This window comes from Lontra canadensis, unplaced genomic scaffold (genome assembly GCF_010015895.1).
Source record: "Lontra canadensis isolate GAN:19392208 unplaced genomic scaffold, GSC_riverotter_1.0 scaffold67, whole genome shotgun sequence".
NCBI lineage: Eukaryota > Metazoa > Chordata > Mammalia > Carnivora > Mustelidae > Lontra > Lontra canadensis.
This window is the reverse complement of record NW_022631061.1, coordinates 10,126,883-10,154,083: the sequence shown is the minus strand read 5'-3', so window position 1 is coordinate 10,154,083 and position 27,201 is coordinate 10,126,883. Positions and strand designations below refer to the sequence as shown.

Here is a 27,201-nt window from a genome sequence, read left to right as displayed (position 1 = left end):
CCTAATGTGTAGGAAATTAAGATTCTCCTTCCAGGTTAGAGATTTCTCCTCTGGGCGCTGATTGCTCCTGTATCACAGCACACGGCATTCCGCATTGTTAGCAGTAATCATTTCATAGGAATCACCTAAAGATACCCTTTCAGAGTTAATGTGCCTTCTTCAGTGTAGCTCCCTTATCCCCAGCTCTTAGCAGAATTCCTATAGCGAATGTTCAATAAACAACTGTTGAACATGGATGCATTGCGCAAGACCTGGAGTAGTCTTGATTATCATCCTAGAACACTTGTTTTGTTTACCTATCCTAATACGTTTTTTGGCTTGATATATAAAGGGAAAATTTAAAAGAATAAGAAGAGAAGGAATCGGGGGCACTTGAGTGGCTCAGTGGGTTAAGCCTCTGCCTTCGGTTCAGGTCATGATCTCAGGGTCCTGGCATCGAGCCCCACATAGAGCTCTCTGCTCAGCAGGGATAAAGGCAGTATGACAAAGAGAGGTTAACAGCTCTGCTTGGCCATCTGTATTCTTCCTATTCTAGTTTTCCTCTTTGTACCACAGACTTCAGTATGAGGAAACTGAATTTATTGATGTACTCAGTAAATGACTAAACCCATTTGTCTGGGAAGCTGTGAATACCCACAGTCATAACAGAATGGCGTGTCCTCCTTCTGTGACCCCATAAAGCTTTGCTGAGTAGAAGGAAAAGCCCCTTTTCAGTCTTCCATTTTCATGCAACAAAATATGTCTGTTCTCAACAAAAATGTGGGCTTCTGATGTCCCATCTGACAGCTGAGCTGTGCCTGAGTGGTCCCTCTCTGATTGACACGGAAGGTACTTGCATGACAGCAAGATCTGCATGTGGCCATTAGAAGATTAGCTCCGTTCTGTGCGTGGCCATCCCAGGGCACCCATGGATAAGGACTGGGGTGCACTTGTTCTCATTGGTGTCTGCCCTTTGAGGCAGGCTGCCCTCCTCCACAGAAGATGCAGGAAGACATATCACCTGATCCACTCTTTAGAGTAGAGTCAATCTACTCCCAGCCTGAAGGTCACAACATCTGGAGGCCTGAGAGATATTATCCACATGGGCACTGCATGGTACCTCAGGTGAAACAAATAAGCACCCAAGTGTACGTATTATCTCTGCAGATGTAGATACTTTCGTGATGAATTAAATCCACAGGTATTTAAAATCTTTACTTAAATCACAATGATCTAAGTTAAAAAATATACATAGAGTATTATAAGAATATAATTATGAACATGTGAGAATTTAGGATGGATGTATGTATATGCTTGTGTGAGGGTAGAGTTTGTGTTAGTAAGTTGTTTCATTTTGTAATAAAACATGGGAAGAGTATTATAAAATCTGTCACATGCAGGGACACCTGGGTGGCTCAGTCAGCTCAGTTCATGATCCCAAGGTCCTGGGATGGAGTCCCACATCGGGTTCCTTGCTCAGCAGGGAGCCTACTTCTCCCTCCGCCTGCTGCACCCCCTGCTTGTGTGCTCGCTGTCTCGCTCAAATAAATAAAATCTTTTTAAAAAGAATAAATAAAAAAGTAAAACTTGTCAGATGTGAAGTTGAGAGCATTCTATAAACAAGTAAAATGCCTAAAATGGCATGTCTACAAGGTGTGAGGTAAAAGTGAGTAAAGGAATGTGTGTATGTTAAGCACACCACCAATAGTAAGTGTTTGATGAATTTCAATTATTATCATTAGTAGTAGTAGTTACAGGCAAGTAAAGAACTGGGAAACGTATGTATTTGCATGGGTTTATATAAACTAGCTAATAGGTAAAGACAGTTTCCAGATGAAAATGAAGCAAAGTTGGATATTTCCTCTTCTTGGTTCCATAACACTGCACACACTTTGTTGTACCACATCACATTCTATTGTAATCACTTATTTACAGGGCTCTCCTTCTCATGAGAGCATATGTGCTTTGATAGAAAGAACTATATCCTATTACCTTTGCAGCCCTAACAGCGCTATACCCAGCACAAGTATGAGCTAGATACATTTTTAATGTATGCAAAATAAAATCTCATGTCATGTCCTAGAAGTAATATGCAGAAGGGGAGCTTACAGGCATAATGGTTCTTAAGGCTAGCCAAGGTATATGTGAAGAGTTACAAGACAGTGTAGAAAGAAATAATCAAAATTTTGAAACGGTAGGGAAAGTGACCCTTAATTGGGGGAAAAAAGGATTCTTTAATCTCTTAAAATGAAATCTAACAATGTTATTTGTGATATTAGAAATAACATTCATATTGTGCTTTATGTTTTATAGAGCTTTTTCATAAGAATGATGTTATATGAGAATCATTAATTTTTCATAGTTTGCACATTAGGAAAGTAAATCTCAATAAAACCTGTTTGATTTGATTAAGGTAATAAAACTAGAAATGGTGGAATTGGGAATCAAACTCAGATCCTGTAACTTCAAGACCAATGGTCTCCAAGACAGGGAATATACCAAGCATTATGGGACACTGGTCAGTTATCCTAGGGATGACCATGGCCGAGAATGACTAGGGCTGAATTTCATCTAGAAAATTCCATAACAACTTAGATGACCATTACATGAAATGAAATTATGGCAAAGTTGTGTGTATGTATTTTGTTGTCGTTTTTTAAAAGATTTTATTTATTTATTTGAGAGAGTGAGTGAAAGAGAGAGCACAAGTAGGGGGAAGAGCAGAGAGAGAGGGAGAAGCAGACTCACCACGGAACAGGGAGCCTGATGTGGGGCTGGACCCTGGGACTCTGGGATCATGACCTGAGCTGAAGGCAGACGCTTAACTGAGTGAGCCATCCAGGAGCACCTGTATTTTGTTTTTAATATTCTACTTCTCAGACCTAATATGGGTATAAAGTATAGAGTGTTATACCGAGCTTATAAATAAGAAGACACAAATGAGTTTAAGTGTCTTTTTTTTAAGATTTATTTATAGGGGAGCCTGGGAGGCTCAATCGGTGAAGTGTCAGCTTTCAGCTTAGGTCGTGATCCCAGGGTCCTGGGATCAAGCCCTGAGTTGGGCTCCCTGATCAGCAGAACGCCTGCTTCTCCTTCTCCCTCTGCCTGCTGCTCTGCCTATCTGTGTTCTCTCTCTCTCTGCCAAATAAAGAAATTAAAAATAAAACCAAAACAATATATTTATTTATTTGATAAAGAGAGAAAGAGAGAGAGAGAGACTAAGGGGAGAGGCAGAGGGAGAGAATCTTCAAGCAGACTCCTGGCAGAGTGCAGAGCTAGACATATAGACATGGGGCTTGATCACAAGCCCCTGAGATCACGACCCAAGCTGAAACCAAGAAAGAGTCTGATGCGCAACCAAATGAGCCACCCAGGCGCTCCCATGAGTTTAAGTGTCTTATTTCTTAAGGTAAATTATGGCAATTATACCAACTGGCAAATAAAATATCAAGAAATGGCTTTGGGGTAACTGGCTGGGTCAGTTGGTGGAGCATGTGACTTGATTTCAGGGTTATGAGTTGAAGCCCTACATTGGGCCTCGAGATTATGAAAGTAAAGAAAGAAAGAAAGAGCGAGCTTCAAACAAACTCTAATTGATGGGCCAGTTTATATGTTTAAAGTTGCCATGGGCTTGTTCAAAAGAAAGCTTTGTTATGCCAGAGCTTACCCAAAACTCAGGAGTAGAAGAAAATTTAATTATTTATTCCTAGATAGGGCCAATAAAACTAAATGTAATTAAATGCCAACTGTTCTTTAAAGGAATTATAAACATAATTGAACTTCATTTTTAACTAAAGGAGAGATGTTAGTTAAACAAACAGACCCAGAGCCCCAGTTCTCTTATGCGTTCTAATTATGTTCAGTCTTCTAACCCGGAGATTTCCACACGTCTCCATTTCATGTACACAGTAGATTGTATCTTCACAGAAAAGTTAAGAGTTTTCTGACTGACAAAATAAAGTAGGCTGGCAGTTGAAAAGAAAGTCACGTCTGGCTTCTGACAGGATTTCAGCTTTAGAAGAGTCTCTCCAACCTTTGTATAAATGCCAGCCCTCAAAAAGCCATTCAACCTTTCTCTCTCTCTCTCTTTTTTTCCCTGACTGCACTGAGACAAGCCAGCACTGTAGAAGTATGGCAGGGGGAGGGAATGGGTCAAATTACACACAAAAGCAGTGAGACTTACTTTTACCAACATCAGCCAAAGGTGTGCACTGACAACAAAACATCACCTAATAGGAGTTAAGAGCAATGTTTTAAGACACAAGTCACCGAAGAGTGGGGATAGGTCAGGTGGGTTTTATGTAACAAATGTGGAAGCATACGGGCCAAATGAAAATTTTTGGGTCATAAATATATGCAGTAAACTAGAACAATCAAGTGTACCATGGGGAGCAAATTAATCAAAAAATGGCCTAATTCTTAAACTATTTGTGTAAAGGAAAGTTTAAAAGACATTTGAAAGAGTTTAAGAAACAATGAATTAATTCAAGAAAAAGGAGACGAGCAATATTGTTTCTAAAGGATAGAATTATAATAAGAGAAATAACATGTTGATAATCATATGTACGTTTGTAGTTCATTTATTTGGAATAATACAGCTTTCCTTATTAATTAATTTATTAGTTTTTGGCTTCCCTCTCCCATCAGCATATCTGAGAATACTGAACCATGAGTCTAGAACATTCTCCTCACAGAAAGTCCAAACACTGAATTTAAAACTTCCCCTATGAGGTATTTTGTCATTAAAAACCCAACAGCAACAACACAAACAAGTGATGATAGCTCTTACCATCTCCTGGGTCAACAATCTCCACCGTGATCACTGAGGGGAATTCCAGAGCAGCCAGCACCGGCTCTGACAGAATGATCTGGAAAGTCTCCGAATGCTCATGCTCCCCATCGCTCATGATCCGAACTCTCCAGGTGGCCCTGGTCTGGCCTGGGTTGAACTGCACTTGTTTTTGCGCTTTGCCCTTGAAGTCTTTGTCTTTTTCTGCAGTCCCGTCTCTTGTGCCAATGCCTTCACAAAGACATGGTATCATTTTCTTAGTTTCATTTTCAGTTGGATTATTGCAGTTTTCCTCATTGTTAACTTTTTTGTGTTACTTTGCACTGTGTGTTACTAGATTCAGGTTTGATTCCATGAAATGGACAGTGGGGTATGGGTCCCACAGGGAAAGTGTTCTCCTGTAGGTATTGGTCAGTTCATGATTCTGTTCTATTCTTACTCCATGATGGGTTTCCTGTATATTCTTTGAACTATGTTTGTGTTAGATGGAAACTCTTACACAGCAAGACCCAGTAAATTGATATTCATGTTATGAATATTCTTACTCCTACAAATTCATTCAGTCTAAAAACTTTTCCCATTTATTTTTGCATGTGTTATATTGTGCATGTCACAAGATAAAAACATAAAAAAAGTTCTCTTTTCTTATATACATAGAGATAGATAGATATTTCTTATATCTATCTATCTATCTATATCTATATAAGCTCTATCTCTCTATAAAATATAAACCAATAAGAAACTCGCGAGTCAAGAATTCTTTGATAATCAAAGTTGTAAATGGCCAAGCATAATAAAGAATTACAATATTCTCTGCACATTTACTGGAACAAGGATGCTTAAAGAATCTAATTCAGTGATTGTCAACATGACCACATCCAGGTTTTTTCTGGTAGAAGACTTCAGAATTCCATGAAACCATGTGAACAGAACTGGAGAGCTAAATATATATGGTTATTATGAGCAGTACGTTTGGCTTACTCGGATGGTTCATTCAAGGTCAACTGTAGTGAGCTGAGGAGGTTGAAGGATCTCTGAGTCTTTCACTACATTACCAGAGGATCTTCACCATTACTATACCATATACTCAAATCATAGATTACCTATAAATAGCTAATAGTCAATAAATCCAATGTCATAGAAAAATTATAAAATTGCAGTAGTACTTACACTAGTATATCCTTAAGTACTGAATCAGAACCTCTTAGTGAGTCAAGTTAACAGAATAATCTTCAAATATATTTCTTTAAATGTTGACATTTTAAGAGAAGTTGGTAGGAAAGACAGACTTAAAAAGGGAAAAATAAAAAATCTTAGGTAGAATTAAAAGTCTGAAAAAGAAAGTCTTTGTAACATTTCTCAATTATCTTCTTTTTAGAGAGTGGTGCTTATGCAAGATTATTGTGAATATTTATTCCTTCATCTGAGCACATTACTGTGAGTCTCATCTTAAAATGAAGATGAGGGGCACCTGGGTGGCTCAGTGGGTGGGGCCTCTGCCTTCGGCTCAGGACATGATCCCAGGGTCCTGGGATCGAGCCCCATGTCGGGCTCTCTGCTCAGCGGGGAGCCTGCTTCCCTTCCTCTCTCTCTGTCTGCCTCTCTGCCTACTTGTGATCTCTGTCTGTCAAATAAATAAATAAAAATCTTAAAAAAAACATTTAAAATGAAGATGAAAATAAATACTTCATTAAAATATTTTTGCTTTATAGATCTCAGAAAAACAATGGAGATATAAATACTGCAATTTTTTTTTTCAATAGTAGGTAAAGATCTATTTAATGTCAGGAGGAAAAAGGGCACAGAACTAGGAACCCCAGCACTACATATTTTTTTCAATGTTGCAGGCTTCCTGTTGGCTCTCTGGTTCCTAGTGCTCACAGACAGGTTGTCAACACCCCTTGGGTCCACCATGAGTCACTGCCAACACAATGATGAAAGGAATCTTTCTTGCTGAAGTTCCAGCACACATGCTGCTCACTGACCCATCTATCCCCAGTGGCATGGGCCAGCAAAGAATCTATTATTTGGTCTCTGATACCTACTGCCAACTTTTCTGTTTTGTTTTGTTTTGCCAACAATACATTGTTTACCTAGAGATTCGAAAGGCAGTTAAAAACAAAAAGAAATGAGTATAATGCAAGGAATGTCCACTAGTTCTAACTAGTCATCCTTACTAAGTGATAATCAAGTTATCCAACCCAAAAAAAATATGCTGTAAAACCAAATCTCACTGTTGCTGCTAAAAACACATATAATTTTTGGGGTGGAGCTTATAAATATCCCCAAGTGAATGTTGGATGTAAATTATAAACAGGCAGTATTGTTGACTCGCCAAGCAAAGAGAAATGTTGTTGTTTTTGTTTTTTTAAGATTTTATTTATTTAGGGGCATCTGGGTGGCTCAGTTGGTTATGCGTCTGCCTTCAGGTCAGGTCATGATCCCAGGTCCACCGATCCAGTCTCTCACCAGGCTCCTTGCTCAGCAGGGAGTCTGCTTCTCCCTCTGCCTGCTGCTCCCCCTGCTGTGCTCTCTCTCTCTCCACCTCTCACTCTCATATTGACAAAAAACAAAAATCAAACCAAAACAAAAACCTTAAAAAAAAAAAGATTGAGAGGAGAGAGAGAGCACGCAGGAGCAGGGAGGGACAGAGGGACAAGCAGACTCCCAGCAGAGCAGGAAACGGGAGATGGGGCTTGATTTTAGGACCCTGGGATCATGATCTGAGGTGAAGGCAGATGCTTAACTGACTGAAAAACTGTGTTTTCTGTTGTCTATGCCTTTTGTATTTTTACATTATTCCTCTCTTTTCTCAAGGCACAAGCTATTTCTTTTTTTTCTCTTTTTTTAAGATGTTATTTTTTTAAGTAATCTCTATACTGAATATGGGGCTCAAACTCACAACCCCAAGATCAAGAGTCACATACTGTTCTGACTGAACCATCCAGGAACCCCTTTATTTTGTGGGGAAAAAAAAAGACTGTTGCCTTAAACTGTTGATAATGCTTCTCAAACATGAGATAAAGCTAAGAAGGACAGGTTATATTTTTAGAGGGTAAAATAAGACTTAGAGGAAATACTAAACTTGGGTTTGGATCAAAAATAAAGATTTTCTTTTTATAATTAACACACAGCATCTACTCTGAGGGTAGTGCTGATCTATCCTGTTACTTACAGTGTGATCCATGGACCAGCAGCATAAGCAACATCTGAGAGCTTGTTAGAAATGCAGAATTTCAGGCCTTCCCCCGACCCCCTGAATCAGAATCAACATTTTGGCAAGATCCAGGTATATCTTATGTGCATTAAAATCTGAGGGTATGTAGACACCTACTAAATACTTCATACCTCCACAGGGTGCTTGACATAGGTGCCCATTTTAATATGGGATGAGGAAATGACCTGTAGACTTGGGGGACACAGATTAGTCCACGTTTTAATCAAATGTGGTAGAAGAGACACTCAAGTACACACAATGCTCCAAGAATGCTCTTACCTAGAGATATAAATATTCAGCTGATAAACCATATATATTATAAATAACATGATTAGGTGGGGCAAAAAGAATTCTGGAAATCAAAAAGCTTAAAATTTGGGCTTAAATTTATGCTTTTATTTTTTCAAAGAGAATTAATTATTAAACAAAATATATTACTTTGATTTACTGAGCAAAACCACAATCACATCTTTTCCTCTGGCATGAAAAAATGGCATGGAGGTTAAGCAAGGTACTTTGGGAATGAGAGAACAGATTTCATACCCTACCTCCAACACATAGCAGCAAGGGATCATAGGCAGGCTACGAACTTCTTCCTCATAAGTTGTTGATTTGTGGAGGGTTTAAGAAGCACCATGGTGTGGTAGTTAAGAAAGTTAGCCCTGGGGCCAAATCTTGGCTCTGCCCCTTCGTAGCTTTGATCATATGACAACCTTTCTGTTTCTTTACCTGCATAATGAGGGCTATCATGACACTCCTCTTACGGGGTTGACTATGTAAGGTATGGGTAACTAGGGCTGGCACATAATAAGTACTCAATAAATGTTAGCTATTATTACCAGCTCAGATCCCATTATGTAATACTGTGTCTGGCACTCAGTAAGCACTCCAGAAAATATTAGGTTGAGTTAGTGAGTAAAGTAAGTTGTAAGGAGTAAAAGATAAAGGCGCAGTACCTAATGTGCTTAATGTAAGTATCTCATATTTAGTAAGTGCTCGATAACCGGTAGCAAAAAGATCTTTGAAATTCAAATACCTTTATAAAATGCACAGACATATTTAATTTAGTAATGGGTTATATTGGTTATAAAATGAATAATCATCTCTGAGAAAAAATATACATACATTTCATGTAATTCATGATTTACTAACTGTGCTCCTGAAGGCAAGTGCCTTTAGATACCATGCAAACTATCTAATTCTAAAAGTTCATAAGTGAAAGTGGAGGTTTTAGGAAACAAAAACATGAAATGCATTCATTGTAGAACTTCTTGGAGGCTACCCTGCTCTTTAATCTGACTTCCATTCTCTGTCCCAGCTTGAATGCTATTGCCCTCTTCAGTGATTGATGGGTGTGGGCCACACACAAGTCTTGCCAACTTCCTATCTCCCCAGGTTACTAAGTAACATGTGAGGTTAACCAAGTAGAGCTAAAGAACCTTGGCAGAATGGCTGGTGCTCATCTAAACACAGAGGAAATCATAGTTGGTGGAAAAAATAACATCAGGAGGAAAAAAAAGAGCTCTCGTTTGGTGTTTTAGGATTCTGCTTCAAAAAGAAAATGAAGAGAAGAATGTTAAAAGATAGTTTCAAAAATATTTTTCCACTAGTAACTTTCCCAGGACTTTCAGGGGACTCTGTGTAAGTGAGTAAACTAATATACCCACCAGGAATTCAGGCAAAATGCAAACACAGGTGAAGACATTCTTAAGAACTGCTAAGGTTCTCTGTTTTTTCGTTACTATTTTCTCCATATTTTTAAGCTCAAAGAACAGTGAAGGCTCATCACTCAACTGACAATAAGTAAAACAGGATCAGATTCCCGATCTGTAGAGCAAGTGTGTGGGTACGGCGAAAACATGCTTCTACAGAGAGAGCAATAAGAGTGTTCACAATGCTTTTGAAGGTTTGATACAGAGAGTGGAAATGACAGCTTGGAAGAGGTACACGTGAATAAAGATGGAAGCAGAGATGTCCTGACTGCAGAAGGTTTGTAGGTGGACTAGACCGCCTTGAGCAACGTTACCTTAAGGGATCAGCAGAGCATAGCGCAAAAATCTCTCCTCTACAGTTAACAAAGAAAAAGCACTTTAAAAATAAGGGGTAATCCAAAGGTCATCCAAAGGTCAGAGGGAACATGGTGAGGGCGTAGGAGGAATTGTGGCTGCGGTTAAGTATGGTGTATGCCGTGTGTGTGTGCGTGTGTGTGTGCGTGTGTGTGTGTGAATAGGGATCTACTCTTTAAGGCTTTTGAATTTCACAGACCAGTAAAATTTCAAATAATTGTTTTGCAGACAAACACAGGATTGCCCAGGTTTTATTTTTATTGCCAACATTTTCTTGGATTCCTACCTTAATTGACACTCTCACTCAATGAAAGCTCTTTTACCTCGAGAAAATTCTATCAGCCTAAATGTCTATAAAACATATGGTACCAAAAATAATATATTGCTTGGGGTGCTACCATTTTTCATCAATATGCCAAATTTTTTTGTGCCAACGGTGTTACTGTTTAATACTACAAATATACCTACTTTTCTCTATTTGTGCCTGCATGAAATTGAAGGTGAACTTGAATTGGGGTTGTAAAAAGGCTTTCTTCTTTGCTTTTGACTCTCAGTTTTATTTAAAAGGGTAAAGCAGCAGAAAATGATTAGTATTTAACATCTCACTGTTGGTTCTGAGGAAAAGTCACAATGTACATCTTTTACATAGTGCTTTTATGTAAACTTTTCAGTTACCTAGCAAAGCGCTCCAATGCAAGAAATAAATAGTAAATGACACCTCAATGCCTAATAGGTTACTGAATGGTTTTTCATTTACTTATTATTAAAGTGACCCTTGTATAGGTTTTACACTGACACCTCTACAGAGTTTTCCTTATGGTTAAATTACAGATCTGCCTAAGCCTCTTCTAAGGACTAGTGACATTTACAATTTTTTGACTTATAAGCGATTACTGCCATTTTTGTAAAGTTATTTACATCAGAGAAATATCATATGTAAGTAGAAGGTTTGGAGAGGTATGTTAATTGGTTACACATTTTCTATTTTTGCAGCCTTTGTCTCCATGATTTAGCCTTGACACAAAACTCTTGGTATATTTTTTTAGCAGTTAAAGAACCTTTAAATGTCAACATCTCCCTAAACCTTAAAACTAGAGCAGTAAACTGAACATATTTTAATCATTGTAAAATTATGAGCTTTTGCTAGGAAAAGGGGAATTTTAAGACAGACGTGAGAATTAGACTTACTTATAAATGAAGTCTCTCCCAAGTAACCTCTACGTTTAAGAACGACATCTAGAAATTTGGAGTCCTCATTGATCAAGTAATATTCCTTTTCAAAGGAGATCCATGCCCAATTCAGACGAAAATGCTGCTTGGTTAATTTGTTTCCACCTGGAAAACAAAAATTTAAAGCCCCTAATCAGTGCTTTCTTAAATAAAGGACCTTACAAGCTCCACAGATGACTTTTAACGATGCAACATTAAGAATCACTAGTTACTTGGTTCGACAAGCAACTCCAGAATACATATTTGGAGATACAGCTTATCGTTCAGCAATTGTTTTACAAAAATACAACAGCTGACATAACCCTTCACAAAATCCCTTGATGTTCAGAAGGCAAAGTGGAAAATGGGGAAGGAGCACACAACTACCTACCCAAAGCAATTTCATTTAAACACACAATCAAGTATCCGAGTTGCAGGATGACCCACTATCCACACGGTGCCGCCAGAGAGCAAGTTTTCTATAAAGAAGGCTACAAGGTTCAGTTGTGATGTTAAAAACACACACACTACTTCACAAATACCTTTTTCTGGTTCACCGAGCAATTGGGTGGAAGGCTTTAATTATAACCACTTAAGAAAAAACAAATATCCCTTCTTCGCCTCCCTTCCCCACTATACTCCACTCCATTCCTTAGAGCAAACAGACAGCTCTTTTCATTGATTCCATTCTACTCTCAAGGCTCTCTCCTCCCACCCCCACGCCCACACGCCCCCACCAAAATGGAGCTGGCTGCCTATCAGGAGGAGGGGAGCTGTGTGTGATCTCTCTAATGTGAAAGCTGGGAGGCTAGGAAAATGAAAAGAGAAATGGTTATCAGCTGATCACTCTGCAGTATCCCTCCACATCCTTTGATCTACACCAATTACTTCGGAGTAAAGTGAGGTTTATAAACAAAGGCATTGGTAATTTCTTTTAAGTCTTTCTGGAAAGGGGTGGAAAAAAGCCCAAATAACAAACACAGCTAGAGGCACTATTTTAATTCTAGTTTCTTCTCTTCTGAGTTCACATAGAGCTACCCTAGAGGAAAAGAAATGAGACAGGGAAACAAGGACTTTAATGGACTGAAGGCAAAAAAAAAAAAATAATAAAATAAAAAATAAAAAAAAAATAAATCTGCGCAAGGGGAAATACAGTGAGCTAACAAGCACATGAAAGAAGGTTCATCTTGCTAGCAATTCTTAAAACCAAAAGTCACAGCGACTTTGAGTTATCAACTGACAAGTACCAAGGATGAATGAGAACACCCAGTGCAGCAGGGATTGCTAGGGAGATTGGTTCTCTTGTTTATTGTTGTTCGAATTGTAAATCAGCAGAAGCCTTTTAGGCAGCTACAGGGTAACAGAGACAAAAAGATATTGGTACCATTAGATCCTCTAAGTCTTCTATGGAAGGAGTAATTACAAAATTGATTTGTAAGGAATTCTTTGTTGCAGTATTTTCTGTCATTGGCTCCCAAGCCCCCAAAAGTTTTTGAATTTGAGTTTTGTGGTACATCAAATCAATAAAATTACTCAGTCAGCAAACAATAATTGTTGGAATTTTTGTTGGAATCCTTAAGGCACTCCAAGACACGGAAAGGAACGGTACTGATGCCGTGAATGGAGTAGTTTGTAAAATGCGGCATTACAAATGCGGCATCCCTTGGTGCCTTAAATTGACAGGATAACGGACCGCCCCATTTTTCAGTTCATTTTTTAGATAGAAAATATAAAAGGACTGGAGAGCAGGAAGGTCATGCCCCATTTTGTCCTTAGGACCTTATTATGAGGAGAGCCCATGGCGGGGAGTCACCTCAGCTCTTAAGTCCAAGTCCTATTTCATTTCCCAAATGCTGTCCGAGCAAGTTTGCTCCTTAGAGCTCTGTTTTCTCCTCTGGAGCGTCAAAAGAGGTAATATTAATTAATGCCGGCATCGGGAGCGAGAATCAGACACGACAACCCACGTCAGCACGCAGCGCAGTGCGGCACGGAGACAGCAGCTTCCGGCAAACGCCAGCGCGCTCGCCCCTGCCTCACTGCGCATGCGCAGATCCAGCCCACGTGCCCAGACTCCCTCGGAGCTGCTTGAAGTCCGCTTGCACTTGGCTCGCCTTTGTCTGGTTTCCGTGCAGCAGCTGCGCGCATCAAGGCAGGACATCTTTTGTGATTTCGTTTCATCTTGACCTACCCTGTCTCATCCCCGTTGCTCTTGACTCTGCTCACTCCCCGATGCAGCCAAGAGCCCGCTGCCCCATGGATGTGCCAGCTTCACCCACTCCTCCTGTCACCTCTGTCCTCTGGCCTAAAATGACCGCACGTCATTCTTTTGCTCACATCTCCCACTCCTCATGGGCTCCCTCTACCACCTCCCTCATGAAGCCTCCTGCGCGGACTCCAGCCCTCTCATCTGGGTAATTCTGCAGCTGCTCACTTACTCATTTGCAGTTTTGCGCATTAGTGGATAGCCTCTCCTACTTGCTTAATTGTACAGATTTACTAATTGTACCAAATTGTGCTAAGTTTTGTTCGAGATTGAGCGTGGCCTTTCGTTCTTTTACTACTGACGACACTTGGTTTTACTGCCTCTAAAAATATTTTTTGAATTATTGTGTTTGCGTCATCATACTCCTTGGCACATTTCTTACAGAAAGTAATAGATAAGAAAGACCAGAATAACATTTAATCAATGGAATGAACACAGAAGACGTTTCTAATTTCTCAACTAATTATTACATGAAAACATTTTTTTTTTAAAGATTCCATTTATTTATTTGACAGAGAGAGATCACAAGTAGGCAGACACGCAGGCAGAGAGAGAGGAGGAGGAAGCAGGCTCCCCGCGGAGCAGAGAGCCCAATGTGGGGCTGGATCCCAGGACCCTGGGATCATGACCTGAGCCGAAGGCAAAGGCTTTAACCCACTGAGCCACCCAGGCGCCCCATGAAAACATTTTTTATGCCACACTTCTCTCTCATTTAGGCTGTGGCTCCATCAAGTCCCAGATGTTTCTCCAGACTTCTTGTCATGCTCGGCCAAGCCATTCGTTGTCCATCCTAACACCTACAGCCTCAAAGCCTGTCCCTGCTATAGGGGAACATGCAGTCCCACCCAACTTCTCAGCGTTTTCTGAACACAGTCCAGTCTCTTGCACGTGCTGTCATGCACCCAGAATACCTTTCGCTTTTGCTTTTCCGGGACAAGTTTAGCATGCTGTGTGTATTTCTCTTACCTCTCCACTTAGAGTAACTGTATCTTTTTTTTTTTTTTAATTTTATTTATTTATTTGAAAGAGAAAAAAGTGAGAAAGAGAGCGAGCGCATTAGCAGGGGGAGGGGCTAGGCAGGGAGCCTGACAGAGTCTCCATCTCAGGACCCTGGAATCGACCTGAGCCAAAGGCAAATACTTAACCATATGAGCCACCCAGGCGCCCCAGTAATTTTAATTCTTTATCCACATGTCTATGTGTGCCTCTTCTGACTGCCTGAGCTCCTCAGGACTGGCACTGGTCAAGTCATCCTAGTCTCCAAGTTCAAAGTAATGTCTGCAACACAAGGAGGACTGAAGAAACCTGTAGAGTAAGTATGATTTTTAGGAGTCGAGTGGCTACTTTGTGACTCCTGCTTGTTTCATTCTTTTTTTTTTTTTCCCCCGTAACAGTTTTCACCTTACACAAAGCACATACTTCAGTTTTGACTTGAGTCTGTTAATGCCTCACCCCTTCAGTAACTCTTGTGTTCAACAAATGAATGTTGGTTGATAGTTCTGAATACCTAATTGCTATCTCTTTTCCTTACATCCAAGAAGAGATCACTAAGCACACAGTTTCTCTCTTTTTCTAAATTTTGACACTTTTTAGCTCATTATAGGATTTGATTCTAATCCTTTCCTTGAATATTCCAGAAAATATCACACTTCCAAATATTACATGTTTTAAGAATCTGGAGTCAATGAGGCCTTCCCTTGACATTCTATAGGAAACAGCCCCAGGGCAAACTGTAACACGTTCTAGGCCCTTTATTCGGATTCATTTTTCTCCAGTGCTTTCCATAACCGCATACCCTATATAGGTTTACTTTTTTGTCTGTTCACTTTGTCTCCCCCTTTTGTGACTCATGATCCAGGAAGGCAGGAATGCATTTTGCTTAACTGTTACAAAAATGCTTCCTGAATGAATTAGACACTCTACCATCTCTGTTGAAAGAAATTCAGTACTGCTTCATTTCTTGGACAATATAAATGTCCTACATAAATGTAACATAACTCTCAGTACTGGGTCTTTTTCTTGAAGAAAAAAAAGAAAAGGTAATTGTTTTTAATAATACCCTTTCTAAAACATCCTGCATACTTCTACTCTTAAGCACTATGTGAAGGCTTTAAATGATTACCTATGAATGTAAATCACTGGGATTTGTGTTTATCTAAATGACACCTGCAGGGGTTATTGATGACTCCAGGCCTGTTTAACTCTTCACTTCCATTGCAAAGTAGCTTGGATGGTCTTGGGAATAACTTACTTCATCTCTACTTAGAAATGTGTAAAATGTTTTTGGGTTGGTGCTTATGTTCTAGAATGATGAAGGTGCCAGGTTACTGGTTAATCGAGGGTCTCGAGTGACACACAGCTGAACAAGTTTGCCAGGATTTCATATGTCTGCTGCTTTGAGATTTTCCTTGAAATGAAATTCAGACACAGTACCAAGAAACTTTGCTTTGTGAGGCAGTGACATGCTCTAGGGTAATTGTTTGAGATGCTTAGCATTCACTCTAACCGTGGGCTTTTTAAGTGCATATTTTGCTAGAGAATATGAAATTAAGTATATAAAGCTTAATGCTGAATAAATTAAATGCTACATCACCTCTGATTTAATATACATATGAATCCCACTGCGTTTTAGAATTTGTAAAATCTAAGGTACTATTTCTCATGCAAAAGTGGTACAGGGATCTGAGGGACTAAGCTGCAGTTTATTGCAATTCTTGTTATTAAAACTGACCTTGCATTCTGTATTTTATTTAAAGAATGAAAAGACACATTATTTATTCATCACATGCCACGTAAACTCCTCTAGAACCTCAGTGTGTGGAAATAATAAATGTTAATACTCTGAATACCAATACCATTTACTGAATGTGAAATTTCAGGTAAATTTTTTTTTTTTAAGATTTTATTTATTTCTCTGACAGAGACAGACACACGGAGAGAGGGAACACAAGCAGGGGAGAAGCAGAGGGAGAGGGAGAAGCAGGCCTCCCACCGCGCAGGGAGCCGGGTGTGGGTGGGTCTCTATCCCAGGACTCTGCGATCATGACCTGAGCCAACGGCAGACCCTTAAGGATGGAGCCACCCAGGCGCCCCAAAATTAACTTAAGAAACTGACAAATTTTTACTTCCATTTTATTTACTATTTTATTATTTTATTTTATTTTATTTTTATTTCTTACTTTTTAATTATTTTATTACTTATTTTCGTTTCTAAAACAGAATGTCGTCTGTAATGCACAAGGAGTGAGTCTTAATGACTCACTGGAAACAAGCTGAAGTCCCTAACTGCATCATAAATCCATAGAACAGGTGCCTGACAGCTGATAACTACACTCCCATAGGCTTTGTCCCCAAACCCTGACACTAAAGCCATTAAAGGTTTGATGAAAAGACCCCTTTTGAAATTTTCCAGCTGGTCTTTAGGATTCTTCACTTTCTTTTTCAATGGGAACACAAGAGTGTTTTTTTTTTTTTTTTTTTTTTAGAATAACAAAAGAATCACAACCTCATTCAATTAGCCCTCCCTAGGAACAGAGCTGCAGGGTTTCTCTAAAGACAATGTACACATCTTCAGTACAAAACCAATGTCAGGACTCTGACTTGTCTCGATCAAGGTGATTTTCGGGTGCCCATTTAGCCTTGACAACTTTTTGTCCAAAATGTTTTCATAAATATTTTTCTTGGAGAAAAGTTAGTTGCTGATAGAACATAATACTATTTTAGATATTTCTAGCTTGCTAACATTCCATTTGCCCAGAATAAAGTTCAGACTGAAAGCTGAACTCGCAATCGACTCTATATACAGCCATTTTAAAAAGCTGGATATTGTCCTTTAAATAAGCAACAGCAAGATATTTATATTAGAAAATATTAAGGCAACGGTTTACCTAATTTACTGGAAAAATTAGATAATTTGAGTTTTAAGCAGTCTTGTTCTCTTAGAAGGCAAGGACTGTGGTTAACAACCACACAGCTTCTATCAACATCTATGTTATTAATTATAGTGAAAAAACAAAAAATAAAGCTAAAATAAGGGATTTATTTCATTGTCATTTCTGCGCTAGAATTTTTTTTTTTTTAAGATTTGTTTATTTTAGAGAGAGAGAGCATGTGAGCAGGGGCAGAGGGAGAGAGAATCCCAAGGAGGCTCCTTGCTGAATGTGGAGCCCCACACAGGGCTCGATCTCATGACCCTGAGATTACAACCTGAACCGAAACCAAGAGTCGGATGCTTCCGTTGTCTGTGCCACCCAGGCACTCCTAGGATGATCTTTTAAACTTTGCTTTGCCTTAAATATTCCATTAAAGACACTCTCAGAGCTCCTGGAGCCCTATCCTCTGGTCCTTCACCAGGTGGATTTCATAGTTTACAGAAAACCCTGGATGCAAAGCTGAAGTCAACCTATTTTTGAAACAACCCTCCCTGGGGCGCCTGGGTGGCTCAGTGGGTTGAGCCTCTGCCTTCTGCTCAGGTCATGATCTCAGGGTCCTGGGATCCAGCCCCCAGTCGGACTCTCTGCTCAGCAGGGAGCCTGCTTCCCCCTCTCTCTTTGCCTGCTTCTCTGCCTACCTGTGATCTCTCTCTGTCAAATAAATAAATAAAATCTTAAAAAAAAAAAAAAAGAAGAAAGAAACATTCTTCCCCTTGCCTTGGAGAGTTGACATTCAATGATGGGAGATGGCAGAAATACACAGATAAGCCTATAAGCTAAAGGTTGACAAATGCTGTGGGAGAGGCACTGATAATGAGCTGTGGGAGTTCATAGAATGAGGGCTTTAACCTGAGGGCATCAAAGACAAATGCATAAAAGAGATAGTGTTTAAATGGAGCCTTAAGTACAGGGTTGTATTTGGGCAATCACAGAGATGCGTGGGACCGTGTTCCTGGAAGATTAAGTATAAGAACAGAGATAAGAAACCCAGTAAGAAGGAAACTTCAGTGAATTCAGTTTGGGAGAAGTTCAAGACATTTACTATACATTCATTTCCTTCTCTTTTTTCTATGGGAAATGATTGGATAGTAAAGACAAAGAGGAAGTGATCAAGATGTTTTAAAATCTTCCCCAAGGGCTGGGGCTGGGGGTGTGTGTTCCTCCTGCTGTGACCCTGCCCCCCCAGAGATGAAGAATCTTGACCTAAAGACTCTTCTGCCTTTGTATGACTGACAGAGCTCCTCAAGAACGCAGAAGACCCAGAAACGTTGTCAATAGAGTTTATACTTTTGTAGGCTATTTAATAATTGTTTTTGTTCAGTAGTGACTTTTGATAACAGATATATCATTTTCTTCCCTCCATCTGTACACCCACCACCCCCCCGCATGCCCTCACATTCCCACTGCTTTATTCATTCTGAAAAAGCCTCAGCACAGAACAAGGTGTCCGATTCACAGATGCAGAGGCGAGATAGAGAAATACTTGGAAAGAGAAGTAGTGTGCCAAAGACCCAGAGGTGGAGAGAAATATACGCGGCACACACTGACCACATGTGGTGTAGGCTTTTAGGCTATTCTCAGGAAAGGCTCCTAGAAGCAAATTGTTCATAACCAAAAGCATAAATGGAGCTGTGAGGTTTTGGTCATTGTCACATGACCTGTGGGGAATGGCGCTGGAGCATGGATTAGTTCACATTTTTCTGCAGGATCTAAATAAGAAGTTGCCAGATAAGGTGGAGGCAGGGATGGGGCTGGCAAATAGACCAGTGTTCACACTAGAACCTAAGATCACAATTCACTTTCTTACATGGAGTTTGCCTCCTTAGGGACATGATTTATGGACCCATCATGGGTTAGATGATGGTATTTGCACATGATATTCGAAAGAGTTGCATTCCTATTCATCGACTATACCAGACGTTGATAGACAGCGGATGCCTGTTATTCCTGGATTCTGTATTTGCAGTTTCGTCTACTCACTAAAATTTATGTATTTATGTACCCCAAAATTGGTACTCACAGGGGTTTTGTGCTCATCTGGGGACACTTGCAGAACAGCCTTGAAGAATCTGTCTTGCCTGATGCTCTCTCTGCCTTCTTGTTTCATACAGAACACTAGGGTCCTTTTCACTGTCCACTTAGTGCCAAACTTGCTGCATCTTTGTGCTTTATATTGGTGATCTCACAGATTAAAATAATGCATGATCATAGTGCCAAAGTGCTGTTTAGTTTTCCTAAGCATAAGGAAGCTGTGACGTGTCGTAGGAGAAAATACATGTGGAACAAACTTCTAGAGCTTGGGTGCTCAAGTTCAATGTCAATGGATCTATAACATATAAAACAAGGTTATGTATTGACTGGATAACAAAAGGTTGTGACCAGAAGCTTGTAGGGAGCCTTCCTCTGTGTTTCCCCCAGGAGCAATCATTCAATATTTGCTGTGCTTATATAGAACATGAGTACTGCAAAAAACAAGAATCTGTGTCCTTACATCAAAACATGCTACAATAAGTTAACCCTTTGGGGCAAGACAAAACAGAGCACAAGGAATGAAATAGTGTTCTGAGTGCACACACATTCCGTCTCCCTTTAGTCGACCCTTTCCCTGGCACAAGAGCAGGAGTGTGAACTGAAAGGAACCTTCGCTGCCTTGTCAGATGGGCAGTGGTGGCCTCCCTTTCGGGAACGGATAGCATTAGTCTGTAGACACGGTGTGGCTCAGACGTAAAGGGTGCAATGGCTCCCGCATGGCTACCTGCCATATTCTTAGAATATACAGAGAGAATTTATAGGATGATTTTTGTAAGTAGGCTCCTTGCCCAAGGTGGGGCTCTAACTCACAACCTCGAGATCATAGGGCACATGCTCTCCCGACTGAGCCAGCCAGGTGCCCTGATCCTTTTTAACCTATAGGAGAACAGTACACACCAGATGAGTTCTGATTGCAGAATACCTCCTAATCCTGCTAGAGCGTCTTAGAATAATTTGTTCTGGGATCTCATTTAAGCACAGCCCCCTCTGGGATTCATGCCTATCTATGTTTGTTTGCGGAACTGGAGTGACAGACCCCGTGGAAGCTGACTTTCTTGGGCTATAAGGAACCTCTGGAGAAAGAGCTCATTATAATGACGTGGATGCATCAGGCACAATAATGTAGACTCTCTACAAAGTCTTAAACATCAGAGCAAAATAGAGACTCGGAGTGCAGGGTAAGGGTGTTACTCATCTCTTATTCATGCCCAGGCTCCTGAATGTACGTTTGATTCCCAAGGAAAGATACAACCATAAGTGGAAATAAAAAGAGATACTAAATTAGTCTCTTTCATATCAGGTTCCAAGAAGCACTCTTTTGGACATCCTTTTCATTCGCTACACAATAACGGAAAAGTTCACCACTGCTGCCCATTCCTGGTGGCTCCTGGGACCATAGGCAGGTCCCTGCTTTGGAGCAGTTGAACACAGCAACTGGGATTCCAGGTGGAGCTATGGTGACATTGTAGGGTTGTGCTTCTTGTGGGGATTACCCACCCTTGAGCAGAAATATGGGCTTGACCAACCAGAATTGGCACAACATGGGCATGGACCAATCATAAGATACCCAGGCCAAAAACAACTAAAACTCACTCCAGTACAGGTGTAAATGGGCTGAATGTCAGCTTTGCACCGTGGACCTTGAAAATTCTTGGAGAGGAGGCGTGGACACAATGAGCCCATGGTCAGGGTCATTTTGGTAATAATATGCACACTATCTCTATGCATGTCACATTAATAACCCTGCCAATTAGGTATTCCCACATCCCATGAAGAAGGAAAATACCGTCAGGCTAAATATTCACTTTAACTTCTCAAGGATGTGATACATCTAAGATGCACACGCAGCTTGCTAGTATTCCTTTTATACTTCCTGAGTAACCAGATTACTTCATTTAGGTCTGTATTCTATTTACAGATGACTCTAGCTCAATTTTGATTTGCTCTAATTGAATTTGTAAATGAGTGCTCCAGAAGAGAAGCGAACCTGAGGATCTGAGTGTTTCCCCTCTACCAGCCGCAAACCTTCTCATGCTAATGCGTAGTGAGGCCCGTGAATGGTAAGAATCCATTGGGAAAACAAAGAGTATAAAGCACAGCTTCCAAACCTTTGAGACTGCATCATAGAAAAAATTAACACGGGCTATGAGTAAGACCCCCTTGTTTTATGAATGAATATGGGGCCACCGCCAAAAGCCGGGGAAGCTGGAGGGAAAACCCTTCTACGCTGAATGAAATGCTCCATCAGGCCACAGCTGGGTCAGAGTGGCAAGCCTCAACCTGCAAATCCTCCCTGTTTCCTACAGCATGCTCCCTTCCCCCAACTTCATCCCCTCCCCCCCGCCCCCACTACAGGGAACCTAAGGTACTTATTTTTCATCCCCTGTAACAAAAAGAAAAGAAAAAGAAGAGAACCATGAGTTTACATCTCCGGTTAACCTCAGGCTTAAAAAAATTTTTCCTTAATCTAAATTTGATTTAACTGTGCAGTACTTTGCTTTCTTAATTAGAAGTTTAAACCCAGTGGAATGAATGCCTTCACTGTTGGTATGCATGGCCCGGATGAGGAATTGAGGTGTACCTCCGCAGAAGACAAAGGACAAAGAAAACGCATAATTGCAAGGTGAGCTCTCATTAACAGCATGCACGGTACTCGATGATCACGTGCAATCGAAATTAAAAGCTAACTTAGTCATCTCAATGCTGTGCTCTGAGTGGCCAAGGAAACATTGTTCTGAAAGTGAAAGTGTGATGCTGTGCTTTAAACAAGAACACAAACTAATTCAAGAAATGATCATGCAGGTGAACAAGGCAAATAGAAATTTCAAGCATTTGGGGAGCAAGAATGAAGCCTGGATTGCATGTTTGCGTATTTAGTCCCTATCAAATTTTATCAAGGTCCAGAAAGCTGTGAATAAGTTTATGAAGTAGCAGCCATTGGCAGAAGAGGAGTAAACTAGGGGTTTTCAGGTCTAGTCTAGTGGACTTTGTATTTAACAAACTGTGATTTCAAATGTTGTTCTTCAACTTAAGATCATAAAACTTGTGTGCTTAAAGCAGTATGAAATTATCTATATCTGTCTGTCTATTTATCTATCTACTTTAAGATTTTAGATGGGACTTAATTATTTCCCTTTAAAGCCCAGAGGGGTTCCTGGGTGGCTCAGTGGGTTAAAGTCTCTGCTTTCGGCTGAGGTCATGATCTCAGGGTCCTGGGATCCAGCCCCGCATTAGGCTTTCTGATCAGCAGGGAGCCTGCTTCCTCCTCTATCTCTGCCTGTCTCTCTGCCTACTTGTGATCTCTGTCAAATAAATAAATAAAATCTTTAAAAAAAAAAAAAAAGCCCAGAAATAATTTTCATCTTGTTTTTTCCCATTAATAAATAGAATTTTAAATTTTTAAAAATATTTATTCATTTTTTTTTAGAGAGAGAAAGCAAGAGAGGTGGGGGAGGGGCAGGGTCAAAATCCTCAAGCTGAGTCCAACGTGGAGCTTGATCTCGATCTCACCACCCTGAGGCCCCAACCTGAGCTGAAATCAATAGTCAGTCACTTAACCAACTGAGCCACCCAGGGACCCCAACAAATAGAATTAAAAAAAAAAAAATCCCCAAACCCTATACTTTCATAGAAACAATAACTGCTTTATCAAAAGCTGAGTTGAGTTTTGTCAAGAATATCCACACCCTCTCCTGCCTCTGGGGAAAGGAAAAAAAAAATACAAAACAAAACACCTGGTGCAGCAAGACTTCTTGTACACACTGCCTGAAGCAACAAATTATATAAATTTATTAGATCTCTGGCAACACATTCTTAAAATAAATTTAATAGCCTGAGGGTCTCTGTTCAAACCAGAGCCTAATTCCTTTTGTGGCGCCAGACATCTCCCCCCACCCCAAGGAAACTCTTGGGAGGAAATGTAAGCAGTGCTCCAATCACCTCTTGAAGTAACCGGTTTAGCACCATTTAGTTAATTCCCTGTGAAGTGAGGTTGTTTTCTAATTCCTATTTGTATTACCGCCATGCACAGTACCAAAACACACAGCCATTGCAATTAACCAGGATTACAGCTGGAGCTAGATTTTGGGTTATCTTTCGGAAAATGTGTTGTATCCACATTGAGACAAAAATAGAAAAGAGAATAAAACCCCAGAAGTGCCTTAATCTGCTAAAAAAAAAAAAAAAGGAAGAAATCTTCTTTGACTTAAACTGCTTCTATTATTACCAAAATTTATTTAAATCTGATGGCCGGGAAGGAGGGATTAAGATGGAAAGACAGTGTAAGAGCCATTCAAGGAATTGAAATATGGTGAGTAATTGTTCACTTAGAATCCTAGGATGTTAGCTCTTCACTGAGAAGAACTCTAAGACACTTTAGAATTAGCCTCTTGTTACTGTTTTTTGTTGTTGTTGTTACTGTTTTTAAGTCTTGAGTTCAGATGTATGTTCATAGGTCTATTTGAGCTCAGCAGTCAAGATTTAGAAGTTTTAGATTTCTAGACATAAAATTTGAGGAAAAATGTGGAATCACCTCTGGTTCCCTGGCCATTGCCCCTGTGACAGACTATACAAGCCTTGCCTTTGAGGTTTGCCAAGGAAGGAAGGAGAAAGGGAAGGAGGCAAGCCTGAAGGGGAGACAGTGGGGGGTGCAGAATGAAGTAGAATACCATCCATGTCATGTGTTTGTTTTGTCACACTTTCTTTTCATTTATTTCAGATTAATTTTACAAAGCTAGCTTTTGTACTTAACTTGCCTATTATTTAATTAATCAAACCCTTTGGTGACCGCCTTGATCCCTTTAAAATTATTCCAGGGCCACAAATACAGGCCTTTTGGGTGATTTTACTGTCTCTGATTAATTTAAAAGCCCTTCTTTTGCATATTTAGCTGCTAGAAAAAAAAAAAGACACAATAAGTATAAAGACGAGTCGGTATAGTCTTAGAGCAACACACTTTGTAGGAAAAAGATTTAGCCAACATACAGCCATACAACAGTGGTGTTGTTTTTTGGGTTTTTTTGGAACAGAGCTCATAGCACATGTTGTGACGTTCAAGGATGGCTCACGTACAGTCCCCTCTGTAAGAGCCTAGACTTTAGTAAGGAGGCAGACCAAATACCTTACATAAGCTGTAATATAAAATGTAAGGTAAACCCGCAAGCGGGCAGTACCTGGGGCTCAGAGGAGGGAAGGGAGGGCGTTCAGTTAGGGAGACCACTAAAGTCATGGCACAAGGGGTACAGTAGAGGGACATCGGAGGACAGTGCCCCTAAAAGGGAAAAGGAATGACAAGAAAACAGGTACAGGAGAAGGACAGCATGCGCAGCAAAGTCCAGCTTTGTGGGGTTTGCAGAAGCAAAGCAGCGAAGGAGGAAATAAACAGCAAATAAAGGACACAGAGTAGAGAAAGACGTAATCTGAATTCTGCCTAAGAAATATGAACTTGGGAGAATTAGTCAAGGATTCGTATGAACAAAGACAGACTAGGAATCCAAGATACCATTCAAAATACCCCAAAATACCTCCCCATGAAATGGATTTTCTGCCAGTGGAAGAGAAAATCTGCATTATGATGCAAATGAGTCTATAAATATTGCTGTAAGGAAAATACAAATTTTGTCCACAATAAAAGAGTAATCCTTAGAATATTAAAATTTACCCATGAACAAATCAAATGGATAACCAAAGACGTCTATCATAAGCAGCCAATATCAGGAATACTTGAACTAGAAGACTGGACATAAACTTTTGCCAAACTGCCACATCAAAGAACTCTTTCTTACTAAAATTCTTTTGGAAACTAACTCGTATGAATGGAAGTCAAGAAAGAAGAAGGACCCTATCCTCCACGGAATTTTAGCAAAGTTCTACAGTCTACATTTTCTAATAAGTATGTTTTAGAAAGACACAGTGTCTTTTTAAAACTTAGAAAAACTTTATGTTGTGTTTAAAAAAATAACTTACAACTTGGGTACTCTTGCTTTCAAACTAAAAGTAACTTCCTGGTTAGAAAAATTTTGTGTGTTTAGTTTACCACTCTGGTCTGTTTAAAGAAAATTACTCATACTGAAAGAAAAATATATTGTTATAAATCAGAAGCCATTGTTAGTAGCAATGATAAGGTTTGCAGTGATACTTCAATGGCCATCTGGGTTAAAAACTTTGAAATAAACATTGTCAACAAGCTTTACGAGTAACTTTCGTAGCAAACCAGGATGAGAAACTAAAACCTTTATTTAAAGGTCTTGCAATTTAGGCATTCTATGTACTCAGGGCTTGGAAACTCAGGCCTTCTTTAATTATGCACAAAATCTGAAATTGTAAAAAAAAAAAAAAAATTTTTTTTCTAGCTCTGAAGAAAATGGTATAAAGGAAAGTACTTTAAGAGTTCATTTATTTTGAGCAGTAGAAAGAAACAATGGCTAGATATCTTGGAGGAGTTTTGGACCTAAGTGTTTATTTGGTAAAAATCCAAATGCATACCACAGGTAAAAGTTTCTCTCTCTCTCTCTCTCTGTGAATCTCAACTTAAAAAAAAAAATATGAGGATCAGTGTGACAAATTCTTTTTGGTCAAGATAAACCATACAAGTCATAATATAGTCTAAATAATTAGTTCTCAGTGTGTGTTTGGGGGGTGAGGGGCAGGGAATAAATGATTTTGCCCTGGTGGGGACATTGGGTGATGCTAAGAGATGGTTTTGGTTGTCATAATAAGGGAGAGGGAAGGGAAGCTACAGGTACCCAGTGGGTAGAGCCACAGAAATGGGGACAGAAAAATGCACTGGACAGCCAGAACTCTCACCCCAAAAAAGAATTAGAATTATCTGGCCCAAAATGTCAATCATGCTATGGAGAAACTCTGGTCTAAACTTACTATATATATTATATATATACACACATACACACACACACACACACACACACAGAGCTTAACATAAATATACTATCTGACTTTCCTCTGTAAATTCCATGTTTTCTTAAGACATATAGTCAAATGATGGACCTGCTTCCTCTTGTGTCATAAATATCCAGAACTTTTCAAAACCATCATGGATGTGGGAAAATTACTACAACAAAGTTTATGCTCTTGTTGCAGGAAGTAGCTGAACCAGTAGTTTTCCTACACAGTTAAAATTTATGGCTAGTCCTCTGGGAGATCAGGACTGAGGATCTTTAGAAATGCGCCAAACTGTGTCAAAGTGATAGTATATGCATGATTTTGATTTTAGTATGAAATCAAATATGTGGGTAATGATTTCCATTCCAGAGCTTTTCCTCAGATTAGGCTCTGCTAGAACACCTCTGAGCTGAGAGTTGGGAGTGGAAAGGCTTTCTCAGGTGGCTGTAGGATGGCAGACGTGGACACTGAACACATGTCAGCTACGTTTCCATGATTTTCCAGAGCCGAAAGGAGAAACACTGCATATTCAAATTCCTGTGTATGAGGGTGTGAGCACACATATGCATGTGCACACACATGCTTACTTTTGCTTTTATAAAAAATGAAAATACTGTCTAAAACACTCTCCAAAAATATAGAAAACATACCCCTTTATGTGGTTTTCTCCTAAACAATTCAGGAAAGCATTTCCCAAAATATGTTTTTTCAAACCTTATTTTTTCTGTTAATAGGTATTATGTTAAAAAAAAAATCACTCTGAGTCAACTAGGAGAGCAATGTCCTAGGATTAAGCTATGCATACAGAATTCTTT

The 27,201-nt window shown here is 39.7% G+C and overlaps 1 protein-coding gene across 1 annotated transcript in view; it reads right to left on the bottom strand.

The window, feature by feature from the left end:
• The window catches only part of FREM2 (FRAS1 related extracellular matrix 2), a 152,969-nt gene that overhangs the window by 71,172 nt on the left and 54,596 nt on the right, over positions 1–27,201 (bottom strand). Inside the window, exons 3-4 of the mRNA XM_032880117.1 lie at positions 11,240–11,386; positions 4,769–4,999 (exon numbers count right to left, since the gene is read on the bottom strand). Coding sequence (XP_032736008.1) covers positions 4,769–4,999; positions 11,240–11,386 — 378 coding nt within the window. The remainder of the gene's footprint in view (positions 1–4,768; positions 5,000–11,239; positions 11,387–27,201) is intronic.